General features: G+C 39.9%; 1 protein-coding gene across 1 annotated transcript; it reads right to left on the bottom strand.

The window, feature by feature from the left end:
* On the bottom strand, positions 1 to 16,568 carry LOC142152493 (ADP-ribosylation factor-like protein 3). The gene is made up of 6 exons (XM_075209185.1): positions 16,415 to 16,568; positions 11,686 to 11,838; positions 10,332 to 10,448; positions 5,130 to 5,180; positions 3,582 to 3,767; positions 1 to 1,054 (listed from the first exon to the last, which is right to left on the bottom strand). Exons 1-6 carry the CDS (start codon positions 16,430 to 16,432, stop codon positions 998 to 1,000), a joined length of 582 nt encoding a protein of 193 aa, XP_075065286.1. The 5' UTR covers positions 16,433 to 16,568; the 3' UTR covers positions 1 to 997.
* Positions 16,569 to 22,029: the final 5,461 nt, after the last annotated feature.

Genomic DNA, 22,029 nt, shown 5'->3' with positions numbered 1-22,029 from the left:
TTGAACATAAAACAAGAATTGTATTTGGAACAAAGCATTTGCACAGTTTTGCACAAGGGCTATTGTAAATGGAAGTCTTCCCTGCGTTCACCCTACTTTTCAAATAGGAATCACCAATCACAATGGAGAGCACAGTATCCATACACACATGAAATTCACAAGAAACACGGGACGGAGCATGAACATACTTGGGCTGTTTTTCATATGTACACTTTTTGTCCTGTATTCCTTGAAAAGTCCTTGCCCAACATCTTGTGAATGGAGAGGAGGTGGAACGGTTGGAGTGTCTGTATTTTAGAGCTTAATATTAATATCATGATATATTGATATGTGATGATATATTGAGTTGTTTGTATTTTTATACCTTGCACAAAACCATCTTGTAGGACTTTAACACAAGCTTTCTTCTCATAGCTAATTGTGAGAAAATATAGACAGTCAGAAACATGAAAGTGGATAAGTTGCATTCACTATTGGAGAGTGACATATGGACAGAAAATCTTCTAAGGTACAAATGTTTTTATTTCATGACAACCACATTATACCTATCGTCTAGTAACAATTAGTTGCAAAGTGTTTCTTTTGTAAAGCTGGGTACACATCTATGCAATCTTACTTGAGATGCAATTTCTGTAACGATTTCACCAACAGTTGAATTCCGATGCACATGCCGATTCATGTGTACACACCTACTCAATTTACCTTCAGATCTGTGATCTTCATCTCTCATAACCATCTGCTGAAAAAAACGTGACTCTGCACACTCTACAGAGATCGGTCTACACTGCTGGTTGTGAGTGCGTACACACTTCCAAACTTGCCTGACATCGTTCCATCATTGATCTTGATTTTTAGGAAGTTTAGAAAATCAAGTCAACAGATGCGATGTGTTTTGGTTTCGATAAAACATGATTGTGGCAGCATACAGCTCTTGCAATGTCTGGTTGTGAATTGTGTGATCTGCACGATAATTGCATAGGTGTGCATCCAGCTTTAGCTAGGTTTTTCTCTTTTTCTTTCCAGTGATGTTTTGACATATCCAGTTCATTCCATCCTGTGTGCACAAGAAACAGAGAATTAATATAATATTCAAAAATGCTCTTTTAGTGTGAAAGCAGATTACACAATTGAACAATTCACTTGGTGTATATCATTGGATGTTATATTAATTTTATTCTTTACTAGCAAAAAATGTCTTTTTGGTAAACCAAGGATAAAAAAAGGAGAGTGAGCTGCACCCATGAGGGAAAAGTATGGCTAGTAGCCAGTTAAGCAGGGCATTATCCGTGTAAGTGTAATGTGAAGTCTGTGTTTTTTTCATCATTATCATCATCAACAAATATTTATATAGCGCCAGCAAATTCCGTAGCGCTTTAAATTTTTGTATGATATAGTGGATGGCTTGAAAGGGTATTTTATTGCATTACTTACCATAATGTTATTTGTGTTGTACTAATGTATGGCAATGGATGGAAGGACATATGGACCCCAATTAGAGGCTACGCACACCAAAGCTGCTAGGTTTAATAAAATGCCTGCAGAATGACAAAACTAGTATTCCACGCCCCTCCCATAGCTTATCCAATCCCTTGTCACTACTAATACAAGTTATGCTGGACCTTCCCTCCTGCACCTATCAGGTGTACATCAATGCTATGCTCCAGGGTATCCATTTTGTTCTATCATAATTCACACAAGTAAAGTGTTCATCATATCTAGGTGTGCCTTGTCTTCTCTTACTGGAAAACTATTTGGCTGGAAACCAACAGAATAAAACAGAATTTAAACACACCAGAAAGTGGTGCCCTTGATAAATAAAAGTTTGTAGGCACACTTTAGAATAAATTGTGTTCTAATGATAGTAGCTACTACTACTGAGTTTGAAATTAGAAATGTGCACAGGGATTTGCTGTACAGAATAGAATAGTAATGTCCAGTTCTCATTGATCTTTGGTGTAAATTCTACTTCTAGGGGTAAATGTATCAAGCTGCGAGTTTCCGGCAGGTTTGAAAAGTGGAGGTGTTGCCTATAGCAACCAATCAGATTCTAGCTAACAGTTATTTAGTAATTCTACAATATAATATCTAGAATCTGATTGGTTACTATAGGCAACATCTCTACTTTTGAAACCCGCTGGAAACTCGCAGCTTGATACATTTACCTTCTGCTGTGCAAGAGATTTGGACATCTACCAGGAAGGAGAGGCAGGATACCAAAGTATAGTCTGATGCCACAGTCACCTTACACTGCCAAGTCTCTACAGGATGAGCTTGTTAACATTCATAAGGATAGATCCTAGCTAACAAAGAACAGCCTGTAGTGACAAGATAATCATTTGTTAAAGTAGAGCTGTGCCCATATATTTGTATATTCTTTACTTATTGAAGCAATATTCAAATATTGACATAATTGAAGGAATCATGAATTCTGCTCTCTACCAGAAAATTATGAGGGAGAAATGTCCGGTTATCAGTCCGTGATCTTAAGCTCAAGTTCAATCGGATTATGCAGCAAGACAACGATCCGAAGCACAAGGGCAAGTCCACCTCTGAATGGCTCAAAATAAACAAAATTAAGGTTTTGGAGTGTCCTTAAATGGGCAGTTCATGCACGAAAACCCTCAAATTGGCTGAATTAAAGCAATTCTGCAAAGAAGAGTGAACGAAAATTCCTCCACATTGATGTGAAAGACTGATCTCCAGTTGTTGGAGGTATTTGGTGGCAGTTGTTGCTACTAAAAGTGGCACAGCCAGTTATTAAGTTAAGGGGTCAATTAATTTTTCAAATGGGTGACATAATTGTTGTATAACTTTTATACTTCAATAAATGAAATGACTATTTAAAAACTGTATTTTGTGTTTACTAAGGTTGTCTTTGTCTTATTTAAAATTGTGTTTGAAGATTTGTATGTTCTCCCCGTGTTTGTGTGGGTTTCCTCCGGGTGCTCCGGTTTCCTCCCACACTCCAAAAACATACTAGTAGGTTAATTGGCTGCTAACAAATTGACCCTGGTCTGTGTGTGTGTCTGTCTGTGTGTATGTTAAGGAATTTAGACTGTAAGCCCCAATGGGGCAGGGACTGATGTGAGTGAGTTCTCTGTACAGCGCTGCAGAATTAGTGGCGCTACATAAATGAATGGTGATGATGATTATGATGATGAAGATCTGAAACAATTAAGTGTGACAAATATGTGAAAATAAAAGAAATCAGAAAGGGGGCAAAAACTTTTTTACACCACTGTATGTTGCAGACAAGGGGTACTGTACTGTGTTGCCTTGTTGAATGTCAGAACAGCCCTGTCTGTTGTTGCTTAATGATCATTGCCAATGTTTCTATGATTCTATATCAGTGCCATATTCCAAGGCCCTTTAATAAATAAATTACCTTTATGCATACATCACCATATTTTATTTTTAATAATTAATGTATACATTAGTGCAAAATATCAATTCAAATTTCCCATGTATACGAATAGTTGTTTCTTACAAGTAGTTTTCCCTATTTTTTTTATTAACTTGAATACATTAATTAACATTAAAAAAATATGCCAGCTAAAGCTGATTGGTGTGAAACGCATTACCTGGATCCCTTCTCCTGAGAGTGCTGAGCAGGCTTGTATCTGCCACGTGCGGTCACGGTAAGTGTGCAGGTTCAGTCCAGCAGCAATGTCTGCAGCAGGGGCAGCAGTGAGCAAGTCCTGCTTATTGGCAAACACCAGAATAGGGACACCAAGTAGGTTGTCCTCTTCTATCAGCTCTGCCAGCTCCTGAAAACAAGAACTTGTCATAATCAAGCTGGGCATTCACATTAAATATTAGAACAAATCAATGCTAATGACACAAGCAAGGTGAAATTATTTTAGATGAAAATGGAAAAAGCACTAATTAGAGATCATTTCCCTTCCTTTATGTGTTCTCTACAGGCTCGCCACAGGAACCAGGAGAATGCCGGTTTGTGATCTGCTCACCGAGTAAGCTAGATTGGACATGAGTCTTGCATAGTGCACCGCGTTGGAGACAGGTTATCATCAAGTCTTTCAGTAAAGTATTTTAAATAATGTAAAATTGGTAAATGGTGGACTGCAAAAAAATGCAGGTATCAAAATAAATTTTAAAGCAAATCAACTAACCAGTGCCTTCATAGCAATAATCCTATATAGCTTCCACTCTTTTATTTATTTAATCATAAAACTTTTCCCCATAGAAGCTGACACAAGCAATATACAACCAATCACGGTGCTTTAACAAATCTGACAAAATATGCCCAATCTAACATTTAACAGGAAATAAAGTAACTTTACAGTATAGTAAGTATAATGACCTTACCACTTCATACGTAAATGAGTAATGTACTAGGTGGCATAGTTAGCTGCATATGACAAATATTGTACCACATTTACACAAGTCGCGTTCCTTATGGTTTGTGGCACTTTATGTTTTTGCAACTCAGTATCTGTGTACTTGGTGTCATGTAGGACCTCACTGATGATTGCAGTCAGTTTAAATGTAACATAACTTACTGTAGTTTTCAAACATTGCAATATTATGGTATCTAGACAGGGCCGGATTAAGGGAATGGAGGCCCGTGCGCCCCCCCCCCTCCCCGGCACTTACCTCCTTTCCCTGGCGCGCTGTGCTCTCTGAGGAGATCTTGTGAGAGTGAGACTCACGAGATCTCCTCAGTAAGGAGACTACAGCGCGCCGGAGAAGGACTGCAGGGAAAGTGCTCAGCAGCACTGATCGCGCCGGGGGCACCCCCGCCCCCGACCGATCAATACTGCTGGTGAGCACTTTCAAGGGCCCCTTGGATGCCATAGGCCCCTGGGCTGTAGCCCAGTTAGCCCTATGGTTAATCCGGCCCTGTATCTAGATCATAATAGAAAGGACATTGTTTTGTTTTATATTCCTAAATAATTACTTTTTTCACTTTAATTGTGATATCATAACTCTGTTTCGCAAACCAGAGCTTATATTATTGGCTGGCGATCTCCAAGCTAAGATGATTGCTGAAAGAATTATCCATGTCAGAATTGAAACCTTGGATTGTTTTCCAGACACCAACAGATTAAATGTCTTTCACATTTCTGAATGCAGTTCAATCATCATTTCTGAATGCAGTTCAATCATACCTGCCCTGTTTCTTCAAATCGTTTACGGTCTGCGCTGTCCACTACGTAGATCTACAACAAAAGAAACAAACAGTAAACTATTGGTGTTGAGACATCACAACTACATGCCATTTAGTAGCCAGTGTATTGTCCTGGTATGTTCTGGAATTAGGAAATACTTGCATTCTGCACTCAATCACGGCACTGTTGCTTGTACTCTTTTGAATGAAAACAAAAATTCAAATGACAAAAATATCTTAGATCCTACTAAAACACAAAGACCGTGCTCACTGTTTTTACGTTTTTTGTACTGCATCTTTTTACATCATGTTACAGACAATATAAGCATTCTGGGCTTGATTCATCAAGGCACGCATTCTAAGCACAACCTGTGTTTAGTATTATACACACATATTTTGGCTTTCTCAAGATACGTGCAGTGTTAAATTTGGTTGTAGGTGTGTTGTGTTCTACTATATAAGACACTGCAGGATACGTCCAATACCTATGTGGATTAGAAATTCGCATAAGAACACACAGAAAAAAAAAATATTAAATGAATGTTACCAGTTAATAATATAGGTATTAGTGATAAAACAATCCCAAAAATTTATTTTTTATATATACATTTTTTTACTAGTAAAAACATTTATTAATATGTTCTTGATGTCTACTGAACGTAAAATGCATTTTTATAGTTACTCGTAAATGCAGGAATATGATACTGACATCACTAGTGCTCAGGACTTAAACTAGTCCAATAGCTTGTACAAGAGATAAATCAGGAAAACAAGTAAATTTAAGACACCCAGAGCTGGATTTGGACGTGGCTGTGTGCACTTGAGTTTGGCACCGCTTTACAGTACAGTGACTATAGCAAACCCCCCCCCCCCCACCCCATTCACTCATCGAAATCGCAGGCTGTAGTAAACATCCTTTGCGCATGAAGATGCAGTGAACAAGGCTGTATTCATAGACGTATGTCCCGGAAATTTGCGTACAATGTGCTCAAAATCGACAGATATGTGCCCTGATGAATCAGGCCCTCTGCCTATAACATTGGTATATTAATAATGTAAAGAGAAGTGTGTGTGTGGGAGGTTTATAGCATAGATGAGGGATAGATATTAGAGCAGGGGAAAGTGTCATATTCTTTTTTAACATCAAATAAAGGTAGACAACAATGAATGTATGCATTGTTAAACAGGTGTATTATTATGATTATTATTAAGCCAGTGTAGGAATCTGCAGAATGGTGCAGTGGAAGTGAAGTGGTGAAAAAGGAAGATCAGTCTTGACACAGCATTTACAATGGATTAAAGAAGGGAATGCCAGTTAAGAGGAGGTAGTATTTCATGCGAGAGTTTAGAGAATTGATAAGAGTTTTGGTAACATCGAGGATAAGAAAAAGGCATATTCTAGCAATATTTCAAGGGTGGAGACAAGAGTACTGGGAGAGAGACTGGACAGAGGAATAAAGCTGAGGACAGAGTTAAGTGTGACTCCTAGGCAGCAGGCTTGGGACACCACTGAATTTGTGGTATTAACTGAGAGAGATTTGAAGGGTGGCATCTCTGGGAGTAGGGGAGATAATAACCTCCGTTTTAGACATGTTGAGCTTAAGGCAGAATTGGGACAATCATATTTAGAAAGCAGACAGAAGGTTGGTAACATGAGTACAAAAGGGGAGTGTCACGATCGCCCAGCCTGTCTCAGATGCAGCAATCTGAACAGCTGGCCGTGACTGGCGTCACCTTAGTCACCTACCAATGAATACACCTTTTCTGCCACCATGAAGGGTTTATTATGGCATCTTTATGTTCACCAAAACAACTTATTAATGTTTCACACTTAAAACGCATACACATGTAGCATGAGCTACCCTGGGCTTCTTAAATGTACAAAGAATCACAGAGAATACACTAGATTAAATTTATTTAATCTGAAAAATGTTTCCAAGACTTAGTTACAAAAAAGTTAATAACGACATACAATAAATTACACAAATAAGTTTCAGAAAATAAAATAGGACATAAAACCAGAGTCACTACTTACTAGTTAAGACCTGGCATGTGTGGGGGAACACCTTTGAGAAATATGGGACATTTCAGTCTTGATAGACCCCCTCATGAAAATGCACTCTGTAATCTCTAAAGCAGAATATTTTATACCCTTCTTACAGTCTCTTCACCCCCCCCCCACCTTAGGAATTACATTTTCAATTAGGTCAGATTGATTCCCAAAATTACACCAAGCTTTCCAAAGTGAGTTATGGATGTCCAGAGATCTGGGATGTTCACAGGGCCTGAGTTCTCACCTCTGCTTGTTCTGCTTGGCTGGTCAGATCCAAATCGTCTGCATACAAAAAACTCCCTCAGAGATGCTTATCTATCTCTGGATCTGGCTAATTTGAAAAGATTATTGACACTTGCATAGGTTCAGACTCATGTCATTTAGCAAAGCACACGTTGAGATTACATTACAAGGTTACATACAATATACATTGTCATACCTGAATATTAAGGGAATATAACAATAGCGCATAATCATCACAGGGAGAGGTTAGGGAGAAGTGGACGTAGGTATCTTTAGCATAGAAGTGGTATTCATGGATTCTGAATGAGTTAATAAGTGCACCAAAAGATGAACTGTACTGTGAGAAAAGTCAGAGGGCTCAGAACAGAGCCTTGTAGGACCCTAACAGATACTGGGAATGGAAGGGTAGAAGTGCCAGAGGTAGAGACACTAAAGAAGTAGTTTGATAGGTTGGAAGTGAATCAGGAAACAGCTGTGCCATGAAAGTCAATGGAGTGAGTGTGTGCAAAAGAACAGGGTGATCAACACTGTTGAAGACAACAGAGATAAGAAGGAAGATGAGTATGGAGAATTGATCGTAGACTTTGCTATGAAGTGATCATTAATTCATTTTGTGAGGGTAGTCTCAGTTAAACCTGATTGTAGAGTTGTGAGAGGAAAGAAATTGAGATAGGTGGTTGTACACAAGTTGCTGAAATTGGGTTGAGAGTATTTAGGTGTTGCTATGTCTTCGCATTTGAGTGCAGGAGGGGGAGCATGAGGTAAGGTGAGGCGAAGGAAAATTGGTTGTGGTCAGAAAGTGGGAAGGCCAAAGTAGACTGAACTAGAAATGGAGCAAAATCAGGAAAAGACAAGGTCATGGTAGTGTCCAATGGGAGAGACCAAATGGGAATATTGAAATCACCTATATGAGTAGGTGTAGGTCAAAGGTTAGGAAATGAACCAAGAAGCATATATGTCAAGGAATTGGGAATCTTAACATGGGTGGAGGTGATAAATGACAGCAACATGAAGATGGAACACAAATCATAAGGATGGCGTGGACTTTAAAGGAAGAAAATGAGAGTGTGGAATATAGAGAAAGTAGGATGCCTAATTCGCCATATTGTCAGTCTAAGTGTTTGGGAGTGTGGCTGAGGAAGAATCCCAGGTTGTAACCATCTTGTATACATTTTATATGCATTCAGCCTTTAATAATTAATTAATAAATTTATTGAGCATTTTGCTGTGCAAAGTACAGTACCATATTATCTCAGTTGACTTGGTTCAAATCTACTAGATCTATGTTCCAGTGTGATTTGAATGAATCAGTAGGTTTATTTGTTTACATAGAAGGAAACGTGGTAGAAGGATATTATTTGTTTGCATTACCATGAATAAGGGGGGATGCAGTTTCAAAAGTTTCTGTTTGGTTTGTGGGAGCCAAACTACCCGAAAGAGGTTGTTTTTTATGCATTATTGCATTCACTATGGCAGGCTTGGATAACCTGTGGCATTCCAGGTATTGTGAAACTACAAGTCCCAGCATACCCTTCAAGAAATAAGCTGCTATATATTGGCAAAGCATGCTGGGGCTTGTAGTTTCACAACACATGGAGTGCCACAGGTTAGCCAAGCCTGCACTCTGGTTACCCATTTCCTCAGACTAGATATGTTTTTTTTGGTTGATGAATATGGTGCAGTATATTTATTATGCATTCGGTGTTATCTGATGGGTGACTGCTTGAAACTAAATCAACTTGGTTATGATAGGAGTGTGTCAATCTATAAGCTAGTAGTTTAGCAGCAACTTTAGATTAGTGTTCAAGAGAGAGATTGGGTAATAATCTAAAGAGATAGATGAAGTGTTTCATTGTTTAGGAATGATAATTATTTTAGTTTTGGTGGTTTCTGGATGTTATAATATAAACTTCTATTACTGAATTAAACAATTTGGTTAAAATATGAAATTATTATTTTTCCAAATTGCTTAGATATGCCATGGTCAGACCAACCAAACCAGGAGCCTTACAAGAGATTTGGGATTCCAATGCTTCAACTATTTAATTGTCACTTAATGGTTTGTTTAGGAAGCGAGCTTGATCTTGAGTTAAAGTTGGGTGCTTACTATTGTTTAGGAATAAGTTTTTGTTTTTTTTAGCTGTGTTTGTAACACAGGGGGAAGAGGGTTTGACCATTATAACTTATGAAATAATTTTTGAAATTCTAAAATTGATCTCTGCATAGCTGTATATTTCGTCCTTGAAGAATAGAGGTGATTGGAATGCCTGTTCTTTTAAGTTGGTTTTCCAGCAGTGTACTTGTTTATTCCCTTTATTAAATAATGTCTGATTGACATGCCTTAATGTGTGTTCTACTTTTTCTGCCAGCAGTGAACTTAGTTTGCCTCTTATTTTGATTTCTTATTTCTTTAGTTATCTTGATTGTGGCTTTTTATATTTGGTCTTAAGCTGTTGTAGTCAGGAATTTAGGGAGTCTCTGTTTTTGGTAATTTGTTTCTTTCTATGTGTTGCAAACTTATAATAACTGTAAACTTGTAAGTGATCAACTGAGATCTACTGACTATGAAGATTGATAAGGGACACCTAATTGGGTCAAAAAAGGGACAAGAATATTGAGAGAAAACTAGAAAAAGTCAAGATGAAAAGGTTATTTATTGTGGGGTAATCCAAAATGCTTGAAGGTGATATCTGAATCCAGCAACTGTCCTGTTACATCAAAACTAACAACATTTATATATATCAATTTTTATATTGTTTTATGTGTGTTGCTATTTAATTATATCTGAAATCTTTTATTTAATTCTTCTGAAATCTTTTGTGCATTAATCCTTTAAAAAGGTTAATAAATTTGATGCTACTTAATGTTACACTATTTAGACCCAGAGTAAGTAGATAATTATCTCACGAGTAAGTCTGTGCTTCCAAGATATTTCTTCCAATGTGAGCGAATTGTCCTTTGACCTCCAATATCCCAGACTGTCAGTTTCAAACCTTGAGACTGGACACTTTTTATATTGAATCCCTGCAACACAGAGGTAGAGTTAAGTCATATTAAACGGGTTGGATATGAAAAGTTGACAGTCAAAATGTTGACACCATAATGTCGACAGTGTTATAAGGTTGACAGGCGTAATGTCTACTTGTTCATAATTTCGACACAGTTAAAATGTTGACATGTAATATGTGGTCAGGGTTGTAGAGTTGACATTCAAAATGCTGACATATAATGTAAACAATAAAATTGGCAATACATGTAAAAGAGAAAAACGGCAAGAATGTCCGCCCAATTTTACTATTACCAGAACTATCCACAGCGTGATGTCCCACAGCCATAGTGCCAAACCAGTCCAAGGCCCATCACCACAGGGCTGAATTCCCTAGGGAGATTAAGTCTGCAAAAATTTGGCAAACCCCTTTCCCTAGGTTTAACCAGCACAGTGCTGATAGCAGTAGGACTCTTCCCACACCCCTGTAGCAGTGGGTGTGCGGTAAAAATAATGATTTCAAACCAAATTTTTGTCCTTGGTGCACTACATGTCCCAGAATGCCCAGGCTGCACTAAGTGTTTGGGCATGTTGACACTTGTAGTACTACAAGCATCAGCATGCCCATGGCTGCCAGGGCATGCTGACACTTGGGGAACTACAAGTTCCAGCATGCTCTGGCACCCAGGACCCACTGGTACCTGTAGTGCACCAAGGAAAAATATAAATAAAACACAAACGCAAGTGTAACATTTTTATTTGAAATAAAAACACCCCTACATTACCCTCATTCACCCTCTTTATTACTCACCTAGCTTCAGGATCTTCATCTGTAATAAACCCAGGGATCCTTGGCTTGGCAAAGTAAAATAGCCTCATAAGCAATGCAATACTAGCTCCTAAGAGCTCCCGACGCAAATGAGCTCTTAGCGGCGGATCAGTCAAATATATAACATGGGGATTTCCCCAAGCCGTGAGAAGTCCCTATGTTATAAATATGACTGAACCGCGATAAGTGCAAAAGCCTAGTGCTGGTAATAGCAAAATCGGGGGACCCCACATTTTTTGTACCTCTGAATGACCAGCACATTGGTTTCATGCTTAAAATGTAGATTTTAAACATATGTAAACATTCCAATATGCAAAACTCATGAATTGAAGAACATCCGGGCAAGCACAGATATTAAAACAGTGTCATCACATCAGCGTTATTGTATGTTGTCCATGTATTTAATTAAGTTTTTCTCTGTTTTCAATGTAATTCCATATACATACCTGTGTCGGGGTTATACTGTTGATCTCCTCCAAGGCGAGCCTGGTCAAGATGGTTGTCTTTCCAGCATTGTCCAAGCCTAATAGCACAATTCTTACACCATTTTCATCCAGATCTTCTATCTTTTTTAACCCTTCTACAAGCGATAACAAACCCTAGAAACAGTAAAAACTTGAAAATGTTATTTATTGTAAATAGATAATTCAGTGGAGTAATCAAAATACATGCACCATTTGCAGATTTTATTTGCAGATTAGTGGAGTTGCGCTAGGACAAGTTGATGATTTGGAGGGGGGGCACTCTGTTTTTTTTTTTAAATTATTGAGTTATTTATTTTTATCATGGTATGCTGTGTATGGGAACTGAATTATTAAATATGGTGAGCCTGCCTGTAAATGTGTAAATAGTAAATATGACAGCAGGTATGGGTCACCGGGTAGACACCTTTTCTGGACTCACACCCAAGCTAGATGTAAAGCGAAAGGTCATGTTTTACTCCTTAGAAGCACTATCTCAATGCTATCATATCAATAAGAATGTAAGCAACTCTCCTGACAACTGTAAACAGGCAACATATTATATTATGTTGTATGTATATATATATATATATATATATATATATATATGTATATACACAAGTTAACCCGTGCATGATACTCATGCATTCTAGTCAAATCAAGCTACTTAAGGTGTTAAAAAGGTTCTTGTCATGCATTTGGGGCTAGGCCAGGCCTCCTCAGGGGAAGAGCGTTACTTCCCGACGTAAGCGCCCTTTTTTAACGTGGTTTTGTCCACAAGTCACCACCTCATCATTCTTCTCCATCACCTCATCCTTAATCTTCATCGCCACATCCTTAATCTCCATCGTCTTACTGTTCTAAGACCTCTCGATACACAACGTTTCTGCTAAACACCTTATCGCTGTGCTCAATCAGTCTTCCTTGAAGGGCAGTATTCATAACCTGCACTTTCACATCACTGCTTCTCCGTACTCGTGAAAATGCGACATACAATTGTCCATGACCAAAGACAGGCTCTGGTAAATAAATACCCACACGGTCAAGTGTTTGACCCTGTGACTTGTTAATGTTCATAGCAAATGCCGCCTTCAAAGGGAACTGCCACCGTCTTAGCTTAAACGGCAGTCCTGTTTCGGATGGACATAAGTCAATCCGAGGTATCATCACCTTCTCTCCTTCAGCAGAGCCAGTCAAAACTTCTGCTTGTATCACATTCGTTTTCAGTGCTGTCACTACTAATCGAGTGCCATTGCACAGTCCTCTCTTAACATTCAGATTTCTCAATAGCATAATAATGCTTCCAACTTTCAATCTTAATCTGTGCCTTGGCATTCCGGAAGGAGTCAAGAGTTTGAGCCCTCAACTCGTAAATTTAGCCTTTACAACCCCCCCCACGGGGGAAAAGGGGGATGATGGAAGTCAACTGACTTCACTATTATAATTTTTTTGTCGAATAATGTCAGTATACTAAATTTCAGGTCAATTGGATGAGCCCTTTCTGAGAAAATAGTTTTTTCCACACACACTAACACACGCCGCTAGGCTTATATATATAAGATAATGCTCAAGGTGGGGAGGAATGTGCTGGTATGACAGCAGTGATGAAGGGGTAAATAATGTAATGAAGGGGACACAGTTATAAAAGTTTGATGGCGAATTGGGCACAGTGTGATGGAGGAAGGGGCACAGTGAGATGAAGAAAGGGACACTGTGATAGAGGAGGGGGCACAGTGTGATGAAGGAGAGGGCACAGTGTGATGAAGGAGGGGACACAGTGTGATGGAGGAGGGGACACAGTGTGAGGGAGGAGGGGGACACAGTGTGAGGGAGGAGGGGACACAGTGGGATGGAGGAGGGGACACAGTGGGATGGAGGAGAGGGCACAGTGATGGAGGAGGGGACACAGTGTGATTAAGGAGGGGGACACAGTGCGGTGAAGAAGGGGCCCAGGTTGATGAAGGAGGGGGCCCAGGTTGATGAAGGAGGGAGCACAGTGTGATGAACGACGGGGCACAGTATTATGAAGGAGGAGGCACAGTGTGATGGAGGGGGGGGCACAGTGATGAAAGGGCAAATGTGTGATGAAGGAGGGGGCACTGATGAAGGGGCAAAAGTGTGATGAAGGAGGCGGCACAGTGTGATGAAGGAGGGGGCATTGTGTGATAAAAGAGGGGGTACAGTGTGATGATGGAGGATCAAATGTGTGAATTCACTAGTAAGAGGGAATAATAGGAGCAGGAACAGGGATAGATAGAGAGGAGCCAAGAGAAAGAGAGGAGCGAGAGAAACAGGATGTGAGGCACAGGAGAGAGCAGGTAGGTAGGGAGGGAGAAAGGGGGATACCTGCAATGAAGATACGGGCACATAGGAACAGAGAACGGAAACAGATAAGGGAAAGATAAAGGTTAGCATTGAAGATATAAGGGATACATGTGGGAGAGGTGGAAGAACACAGAGAAAAGTTGATAGATATGTATGGTATTTTAACAGTTCTCCTACAAAAGGGTGTACAGAGAAAGGGCACATGGATTGTCGAAGTCTCAGGGACAAATCAAGAAAAATATTGAAGCCTGGTTGAATATGATGCAAAAGGTCATTCTGGACAAATTGTCTGAAGAAGCTCTCAGTGCTACAAATAAACATTCTATTAAATGACCTTGTTGCATTGAGAATAATTACTAGGAGGTGTAAATAAATACTTTAGTAAGATAATGTTATGGTATGCAGTGAGAATAATACAGGTATACATATAGCACATTTTAGTAGGAATTCTACATACAGTAGACTATACTAATGTAGTAGACAGATGGCACAATAACAAAATCAATTACCAATGTCTAAAAAGAGGGGAAGGAATTTGCCAGTGTAAATATAGTTTGCAAGGTACCAGCTGCTCAGCAATGACACATGGACAACATAGAAAAAAGTAATTTGTGGTTTACACGTTTCATGGCAGAGTTAAGCACACTCTAATAAATGAATCTACAGGTTGCAATGAACAAACTTGATGGCAGAGTGTAAAAAGCATATTCTGGTAAAGTATAATATGGGGTTGATGCAGAGTTGGATACAAAACGGGAGTAAATTACTCAAAAAAAGGGAACGGAAATGAGCGTATTTCCACCTATATGCAAAGCTGTACGCATCTCCAAGTACTCCTACATCTGCACCAGCAGCATAAGCAGCTGGTTTACTATAAGTCATCATCGTCAGCATCTATTGGACCTGCAACATACGCCTCCTGTGTCTGCTAGCTGTAAGAGATGAATCACACAAGTCTTCATAGGTGCATATACGTGTGCCCAATTACTGGGTATGGGCAGAGCGATTTCACACAAAACAAACTGACATTCGTCCCATTCTGAATCGGCACCAATGAGTGAAAGAAACAAATCCAATAAACTTTAAAAGAAGAATCTACTGAAATGCATTGAACACATTCAGTGAGATGTAATTGCAATACACAATGATGAGATTCCTTTGTGATATAATGCAATAAAAGCACTAAACAGTATAATTACTACAGATATGCTGCACCACAGAGCCAACACTTTCTGATATCACATGCATTTGCACCTATTGGTATTGGTAAGTACATGACTTAGGACATAAAAAAAGCCAGCTGTTGTGTGGGTACAAAATGTATCTCCCTCTGATTACAGCACGCGTAAGGCAAATGTGATAAGAATGCTGATTAGACGGGCAGCAGTGCGGTCCAATCAGTGTTCTTGATACATTTGCGTTGATCCTTGTATTCATTGAGTATTCAGGGTCGACTCATTAGTGATGGGCTTGGACTCACTAGTCTGTACTTATGCTAGTTGTGGCAAAACTATGTTGTGCTACAGGGGGACAAATATAACATGTGCGGACAGACTTAGAGTTGGGGGGGGGGGGGGCATATCTTAGCTCATCCATAATTTGTTGCATAAAAAATAAAGCTGTTCAGTATTAGTGTGCTACGTGCCAAAGCAGCTAGTATTTCCATGGAACCCCCCTCCCCTCAAAAAATATAATTGCATTTGCCCTCCTTGGTTTGTCCATGTACAAATTGCACCCTTTAGCTGGATTCGAGCCTACCTCTAAATTGGGCCCCATGAAACTTGACATGTAACTACGTACATTATACATTGTGCAGTTTAGCATAGTCTGCTGCAAAACCCCTCAGGACATCTTCAAAGAAAATTATTTAATTATTTTTTTAATATGAATTACCAGTCTTAAAAATATTAATTTACAGAGCCTAGAGAATAAATAATAAGAATAGCATCTTATATACAAAACAAGCCAAATGATACAATATTGCTAGTTAATATTGAAAAATATGAACATTTCCAAGGATAAATGTGGGACTATATCTGAAATTAAGAAAAATTGCCAACTATCAATGTCAGTCTACTATGGAAAATAGGTCCTACAGATTAAGGTGAGGATTTCAACAATGTATTATCTCCTTATGACATTTTCCTGGTGAAATAATATATGCACTAACAGCCTAGCAATTTTTGCTCTGTGACCTGAATTACTTGGGTCTTGTTAAAATAAATGAATACTTTATGTGATAGTAAGTAGTTATGACATATACAATAACAAATCAGTAGATAAACAAAAACAAAATAATCATAGGACTAGGTATCTATATATATATCTATATACTAGGTACTGCATATATGCATCACTTCTCATTTGTCACAGACAGATGTGCACATACCTTTTTTACTTCACCCATAGTGCAACATTCTTTGTTGAGTGTAGAAGAAAGCAGAGATTGGAATATTAAAAGGCTTCTCTGCTTACAGTGGTAGCCGCATTCTGGCAGATCTTCCTTTCCCCATATGGTTTGCCCACTGCCCAAAGCACTGTTTAGTGGGAGGGTTACAGAAGAGATTAGGAAGCCAGACTTAGTTGCTGTTTTTGGCTCAGCATTAAATAATTACCTGTGTAATCCCACTGCCATCTGCTGCCACTTCAGTGTTGGTTAGACAAAAACCAGTCAGAGACTCAGGAGCCACACCTGTAACTATCACCCATAGTAACCAGCATTTGCTGTGTTTGGTGACCTCTCAGGTAGAAAACTACAATATTACAATAGAGATAAAACATAACTTCATATGACATAACTTCATATAATTTCATATGTAACTTCATTTTGTGCATATCTTGTTTTGATTTTTTAACTCCATGATTCAGAAAACAGACTAATACTCGAAAATAAGAGTATGCTGCTCTGTTTCCTCCACTGTGCAGCACTGTGGTGCATTACAAACAGGCCCGGCGCTCCCATTAGGTAAGGTTAGGCAATTGCCTAGGGCGCCGGGCTCTGCAGGGCGCCTCGAAATTAAAAAAAAAATGACTATGGTCATTTAAAACGGAAATCCACGGGGAGGAGAGGAGGGAAGGGGCTATGAATCTTACCTGCATGAAGCTGCTCCTCTCTGCTCTGTCTCCTCCCCTCTGCTCACTGACAGTGACAGGCCGTGATGATGTCATCATCACGGCCCGACAGTGTCTGTGAGTGGAGGGGAGAAGACAGAGCAGAGAGGAGCAGCTTCATGCAGGTAAGTTAAAGAAAGACATGGGGAGCTGAGGGGAGGGAAGCACAGCGCCAATTTTGACAGGGGGGCGCCGATTTTTAAAGGGGGGCGCCGATTTTCACACTGTGCCTAGGGCGCCAAGGACCCTAGCACCGGCGCTGATTACGAAGGAATAATATAATAATAAGCAACAATGGATATATTTCTAGTAACTTAAGAGGGGTGTTCTCACATAGTTGCCAACTGTCCCTAATTTCCAGGACTAAGCCAGGTTATAAAAGAAAGTGCCCTTGAAAATGTCCATATTTTTCAATATTTATCAACTGTATTTTAAAACTCCTATTTTTGTACATGCTACATGCAATTTCTTTCCATGTACTCTTTTTTTTATGAAAACATGACATAATGGAAGTAGTGCTGAAAGCCCGTCTGTAGCAGGCACTGTTCAGTTAGGGAGCAGGACAGACAAGTTCCAATCTTATGCCTTTTATTGTCAGAAATGCAGGGAACTCACACACAGCAGTAAGTGCATAGAAATCACCATAAAGAAACAGGACACAGCAAACAAACCTTTAGGTAATGATATCAGTTTGGTCGCTCAAGTCTACATTGCAGCACTAGGCCTGGAAAAGGTCTCATAAGGCAGGAACATTTTTTCCACCTGATAGACCAGTTGCAAACTGGGCTATCATGCCTTATAAAATATATAACCCCACTCAGTGAGCTATCAAACTCCATGAGTACTTACTAGCCCCAGAGTCTAACTTTTACTACTTCCCAGGTAAAAAAGGGGCTGTGGTAAACATGTCTCCAAACAAACTATCTGTGGACAAACGTCTTCCCAGTGCCCCTCCAAACCATTTTGGATCAAAAACAGGTAATAGGCATCCTGTTTCAGGGAAGTGGGTAGCAAAGATTCTCTGTGGAATCAGATCATTCCAATCATCAGTATGGGCAGGTAAACTTACGGGGGTTACCCAAGCTTTGATACCGACAGATGTGCCTGGACTTAATACAGTGGCTGACCCCTCTATCGTCTCATTTCTTTCGCTCTCAGGTTTCCTTCAGCTGGGTTTCAGTGCAATTGTACTAGCTGGACTGACTTGGGCAGCTGTCAAAAATGGACATATCATCCCATCTACAGCCAAAGCAATCTCAACAACTCACATGGCTATCGCCATTCTGCCAGCCAGATGTAGAGGAACCCACCATGCCAATGTGACATAAGGCCTCAAGAAACTTCTCCAACAACCTGGGCAGCTGTACACATTCCCAGCAGAAGCCACTTATAAGCATAATTAGACAGACTCTGGGCTCAGTCATCTGAAGAGAATACTTCTGCCATAAAGTGATGCTGAAAAGTCTTTAAGGTGAGTAAGTCTCTGGGGTCCATGATAGTAGCTATGACATTATTATAGTTCCCAGCATCCTCCATCACCAAATTGGCTTCTGCTGCTAACACATCCCCAGTTAACAAGAGCTACTCAGGCCTGGACTGAGCTGTGGCAACTCTTTCTGCGATTGCCATTAAAGCATCAGGATCATCACTTTCTTTCATTTTAGGTATAAGGACAGTATTGGGCATCTGGGAGGGCAGGACCTATGAGGCTGTTTCTGCTCTGAGTTGTCCCATCTCCTTATGAGTTGCTGAAACAGTGGATAGCAGGGGCTTTGTCTCCATATGCTCCATCTGCACCTGTTGAAGATCTTTAGCCTGCTGCATGGCGGTCTCCATAACAGCATTCCTTACCACTAGGAGTAGATTTAATCCAACTGTCTGTCACCAACTTGTTGCTGGCACTGTCGAGTCAGGGAGCAAGTGGCTGGTGAGTTCCAATCGTATGCTTTTTACTGTCAGCAGTGCAGGTAAATCATATGCAGGAGGTGCACAGCAACCACATCATTTTTTATTATTGTTTATTTATATAGCACAAATCATATTACACAATGCTGTACAGAGAATATGTAATCATGCACATCAGTCCCTGCTCCACTGGATGTTGCATTCTAAATTCCTACAACACACATACACTATGGTCATTTTTGTCAGAAGTCAATTAACCTATCGGTATATTTTTGGTTGATGGAAGGAAACCCATTCATAATACAGGGAGAACATATAAACTACACACAGATAGGGCCCAGGTCAGAATCAAACTTATGATATCAGTGTGAAGCTAACCACTGTCCTACCATGCTGCCCACAATCTTAGGTGATGATATGAGTGTGGGAGCTCAGGTTTGCATAGCACATGGGTGAAAAAAGGGTAATGTTCGCACTAGGGAGGAAACCTTCCTCATAAAATATAACATGCAGTAATATTTGTACGTTTTATCACTAAATGAAGAGATACATGTTAGTTGAGGGGTGCACCGCCAACTTAAATAGTCAATCAAAATGAAAAGAAAAGAGAAGTTGTGGTTCAAAGAACAGGGGCACTCCGGTTTCCAGAGGGTAATTGAATAAGTATATAACATATATCAGGGCCGTAGCCTTTATTAGAACATATAATGAATACACGGCGAAATATAGAGATAAAAACAAATAGAAAAGATAAGAAAAGAAGATTAAAAATGGATTAGCCCTTCAGTAACTACCGCTGGAATAATTAATACCTCCAAAGTATCTTATAGGTAATTGGTAAAATAGAGCTAAGATGTTATAATATAAAATACATAGTAGTCATCTAATAATTATTATATTGCTGTTAATCATACTTGCCAACTTTTCCTTGTTGACTTCAGGGAGATCCCGGGGTGGGAGGGCGTGCGGGGTCGGGGCTTGACGCATCATTTTGGCACCGTCGCCTAAACGATTGTCACAATTTTGCCCAATTTCAGCAGGGGGTGGCTAAGATGACACAATATGTGTGTCATTAAGCCCCACCCCCACACTTATCTATTGTGGGGTCGAGAACCGAGAGGTTGCCCTGCTCTCCCGGGAGCCAGAAATGCGGGAGTATCACGGACATTTCGGAAGAGTAGGCAACTATGTGTTAAAGAAAAACAGCTAATGAATCTCTAGAGACTGAAGTGTCTTCTACATTTCTGTCTCCATTACTGAAGTCATGTTGTCTTACCTGTCAGTCTTTGATTAAATCTTGGTCTCCATGAAAATGGCCACCTCCATAGGCATCAATACATGGACATAGGATACAATTTCTGAACTGTGTCATCATGACACAGATGGCGAAGCCAACCACGTCTTGTACTGGCTCAGCATCAGGGAGAATGCCAGACTCTTCAGGGAGTGAGGGAGATCACCCCTATTTCAGGGAGTCTCCCTGACATTCAGGGAGAGTTGGCAAGTATGCTGTTAATACATATGTTATTAGTTAATGAACCAAAATTGGTGTAATCAATATGTTGCTCTATCACAGTGTGCCACAGGAATTGTATCGTTATTCTGGCACCTCTCCTAGTCTTCCCCAAAGCTAGCAGGTCAATAGTGATAAGTTAAATGAGCTACAGTAACTCTGTGTACTGTGGTGTCTAGATCTCCAGTCTGACACCACTCCAGGCTAGTTCCTGCAGAGTAACCTGATAAGATGGAGCGCTATATCGCTACAGCGCTTCCTGTCTGGCTGGCTCTAAATATATATTGGTGCTGCAGACTGGTTCTTACAGAGTATCCTAATGGCATAGAGTGCTTATATCGCCACAGTATTCCTTATCTGGCTAACACTGAATATATATGTATATGCTAGTTCTTGTAAAATATTCTAATAGCATGGAGCGCTATATCATTACTACATTCCCTGTCTAGCTGGCTCTAAATAATATCTGAAATAGTATGATATGAGCGGAGAGACGTTTAGAGACCCACGCACGGACTCAGTTGCCGTGGCGGTAGTTACTTCTGGGTGTGACGTCAGAAATGACGTCACAATCCTGACGTACGTTTCGCCCAATTGCTTTAACAAGGGATACCTTGTTAAAGCAATTGGGCAAAATGTATGTCACACCTGGAAGTAACTACCGCCACGGCAACTGAGTCCGTGTTTGGGTCTCCTAACGTCTCTCCGCTCATATCATACTCCATGCTATTAGAATAGTCATTTAAGATCCTTAATGAATCAGGCCCCTAGACACCACAGTACACGGAGTCACTGTAGCTCATTTAACTTATCACTATTGCACTATTAGACCTGCTAGCTTTGGGGAAGACTAGGAGAGGTGCCAGAATAACGATACAATTCCTGTGGCACACTGTGATAGAGCAACATATTGATTACACCAATTTTGGTTCATTAACTAATAACATATGTATTAACAGCAATATAATCATTATTAGATGACTACTATGTATTTTATATTATAACATCTTAGCTCTATTTTACCAATTACCTATAAGATACTTTGGAGGTATTAATTATTCCAGCGGTAGTTACTGAAGGGCTAATCCATTTTTAATCTTCTTTTCTTATCTTTTCTATTTGTTTTTATCTCTATATTTCGCCGTGTATTCATTATATGTTCTAATAAAGGCTACGGCCCTGATATATGTTATATACTTATTCAATTACCCTCTGGAAACCGGAGTGCCCCTGTTCTTTGAACCACAACTTCTCTTTTCTCTTCATTTTGATAGCACAGGGGTGTCAAACTCGTGGCCCGCTGGCCGCATGCGGCCCAAACGCATAATTTTTGCGACCCTGCCAGGGCCCAGAAAGAATAAATACTTATCTGACTCGGCGGTGTCCGGCACCCTCCTCCCCTCGCACTAATTGTTGGGCATGATATCATCACGCCCGACATTGCAGTGAGGAGGACACAGTGAGCAGCCATGAGA

The sequence above is a fragment of the Mixophyes fleayi genome, chromosome 4 (genome assembly GCF_038048845.1).
Source record: "Mixophyes fleayi isolate aMixFle1 chromosome 4, aMixFle1.hap1, whole genome shotgun sequence".
Classification (NCBI taxonomy): Eukaryota; Metazoa; Chordata; class Amphibia; order Anura; family Limnodynastidae; genus Mixophyes; species Mixophyes fleayi.
The sequence above is the reverse complement of the archived record's forward strand: the minus strand, read 5'-3'. Positions and strand labels throughout refer to the sequence as shown.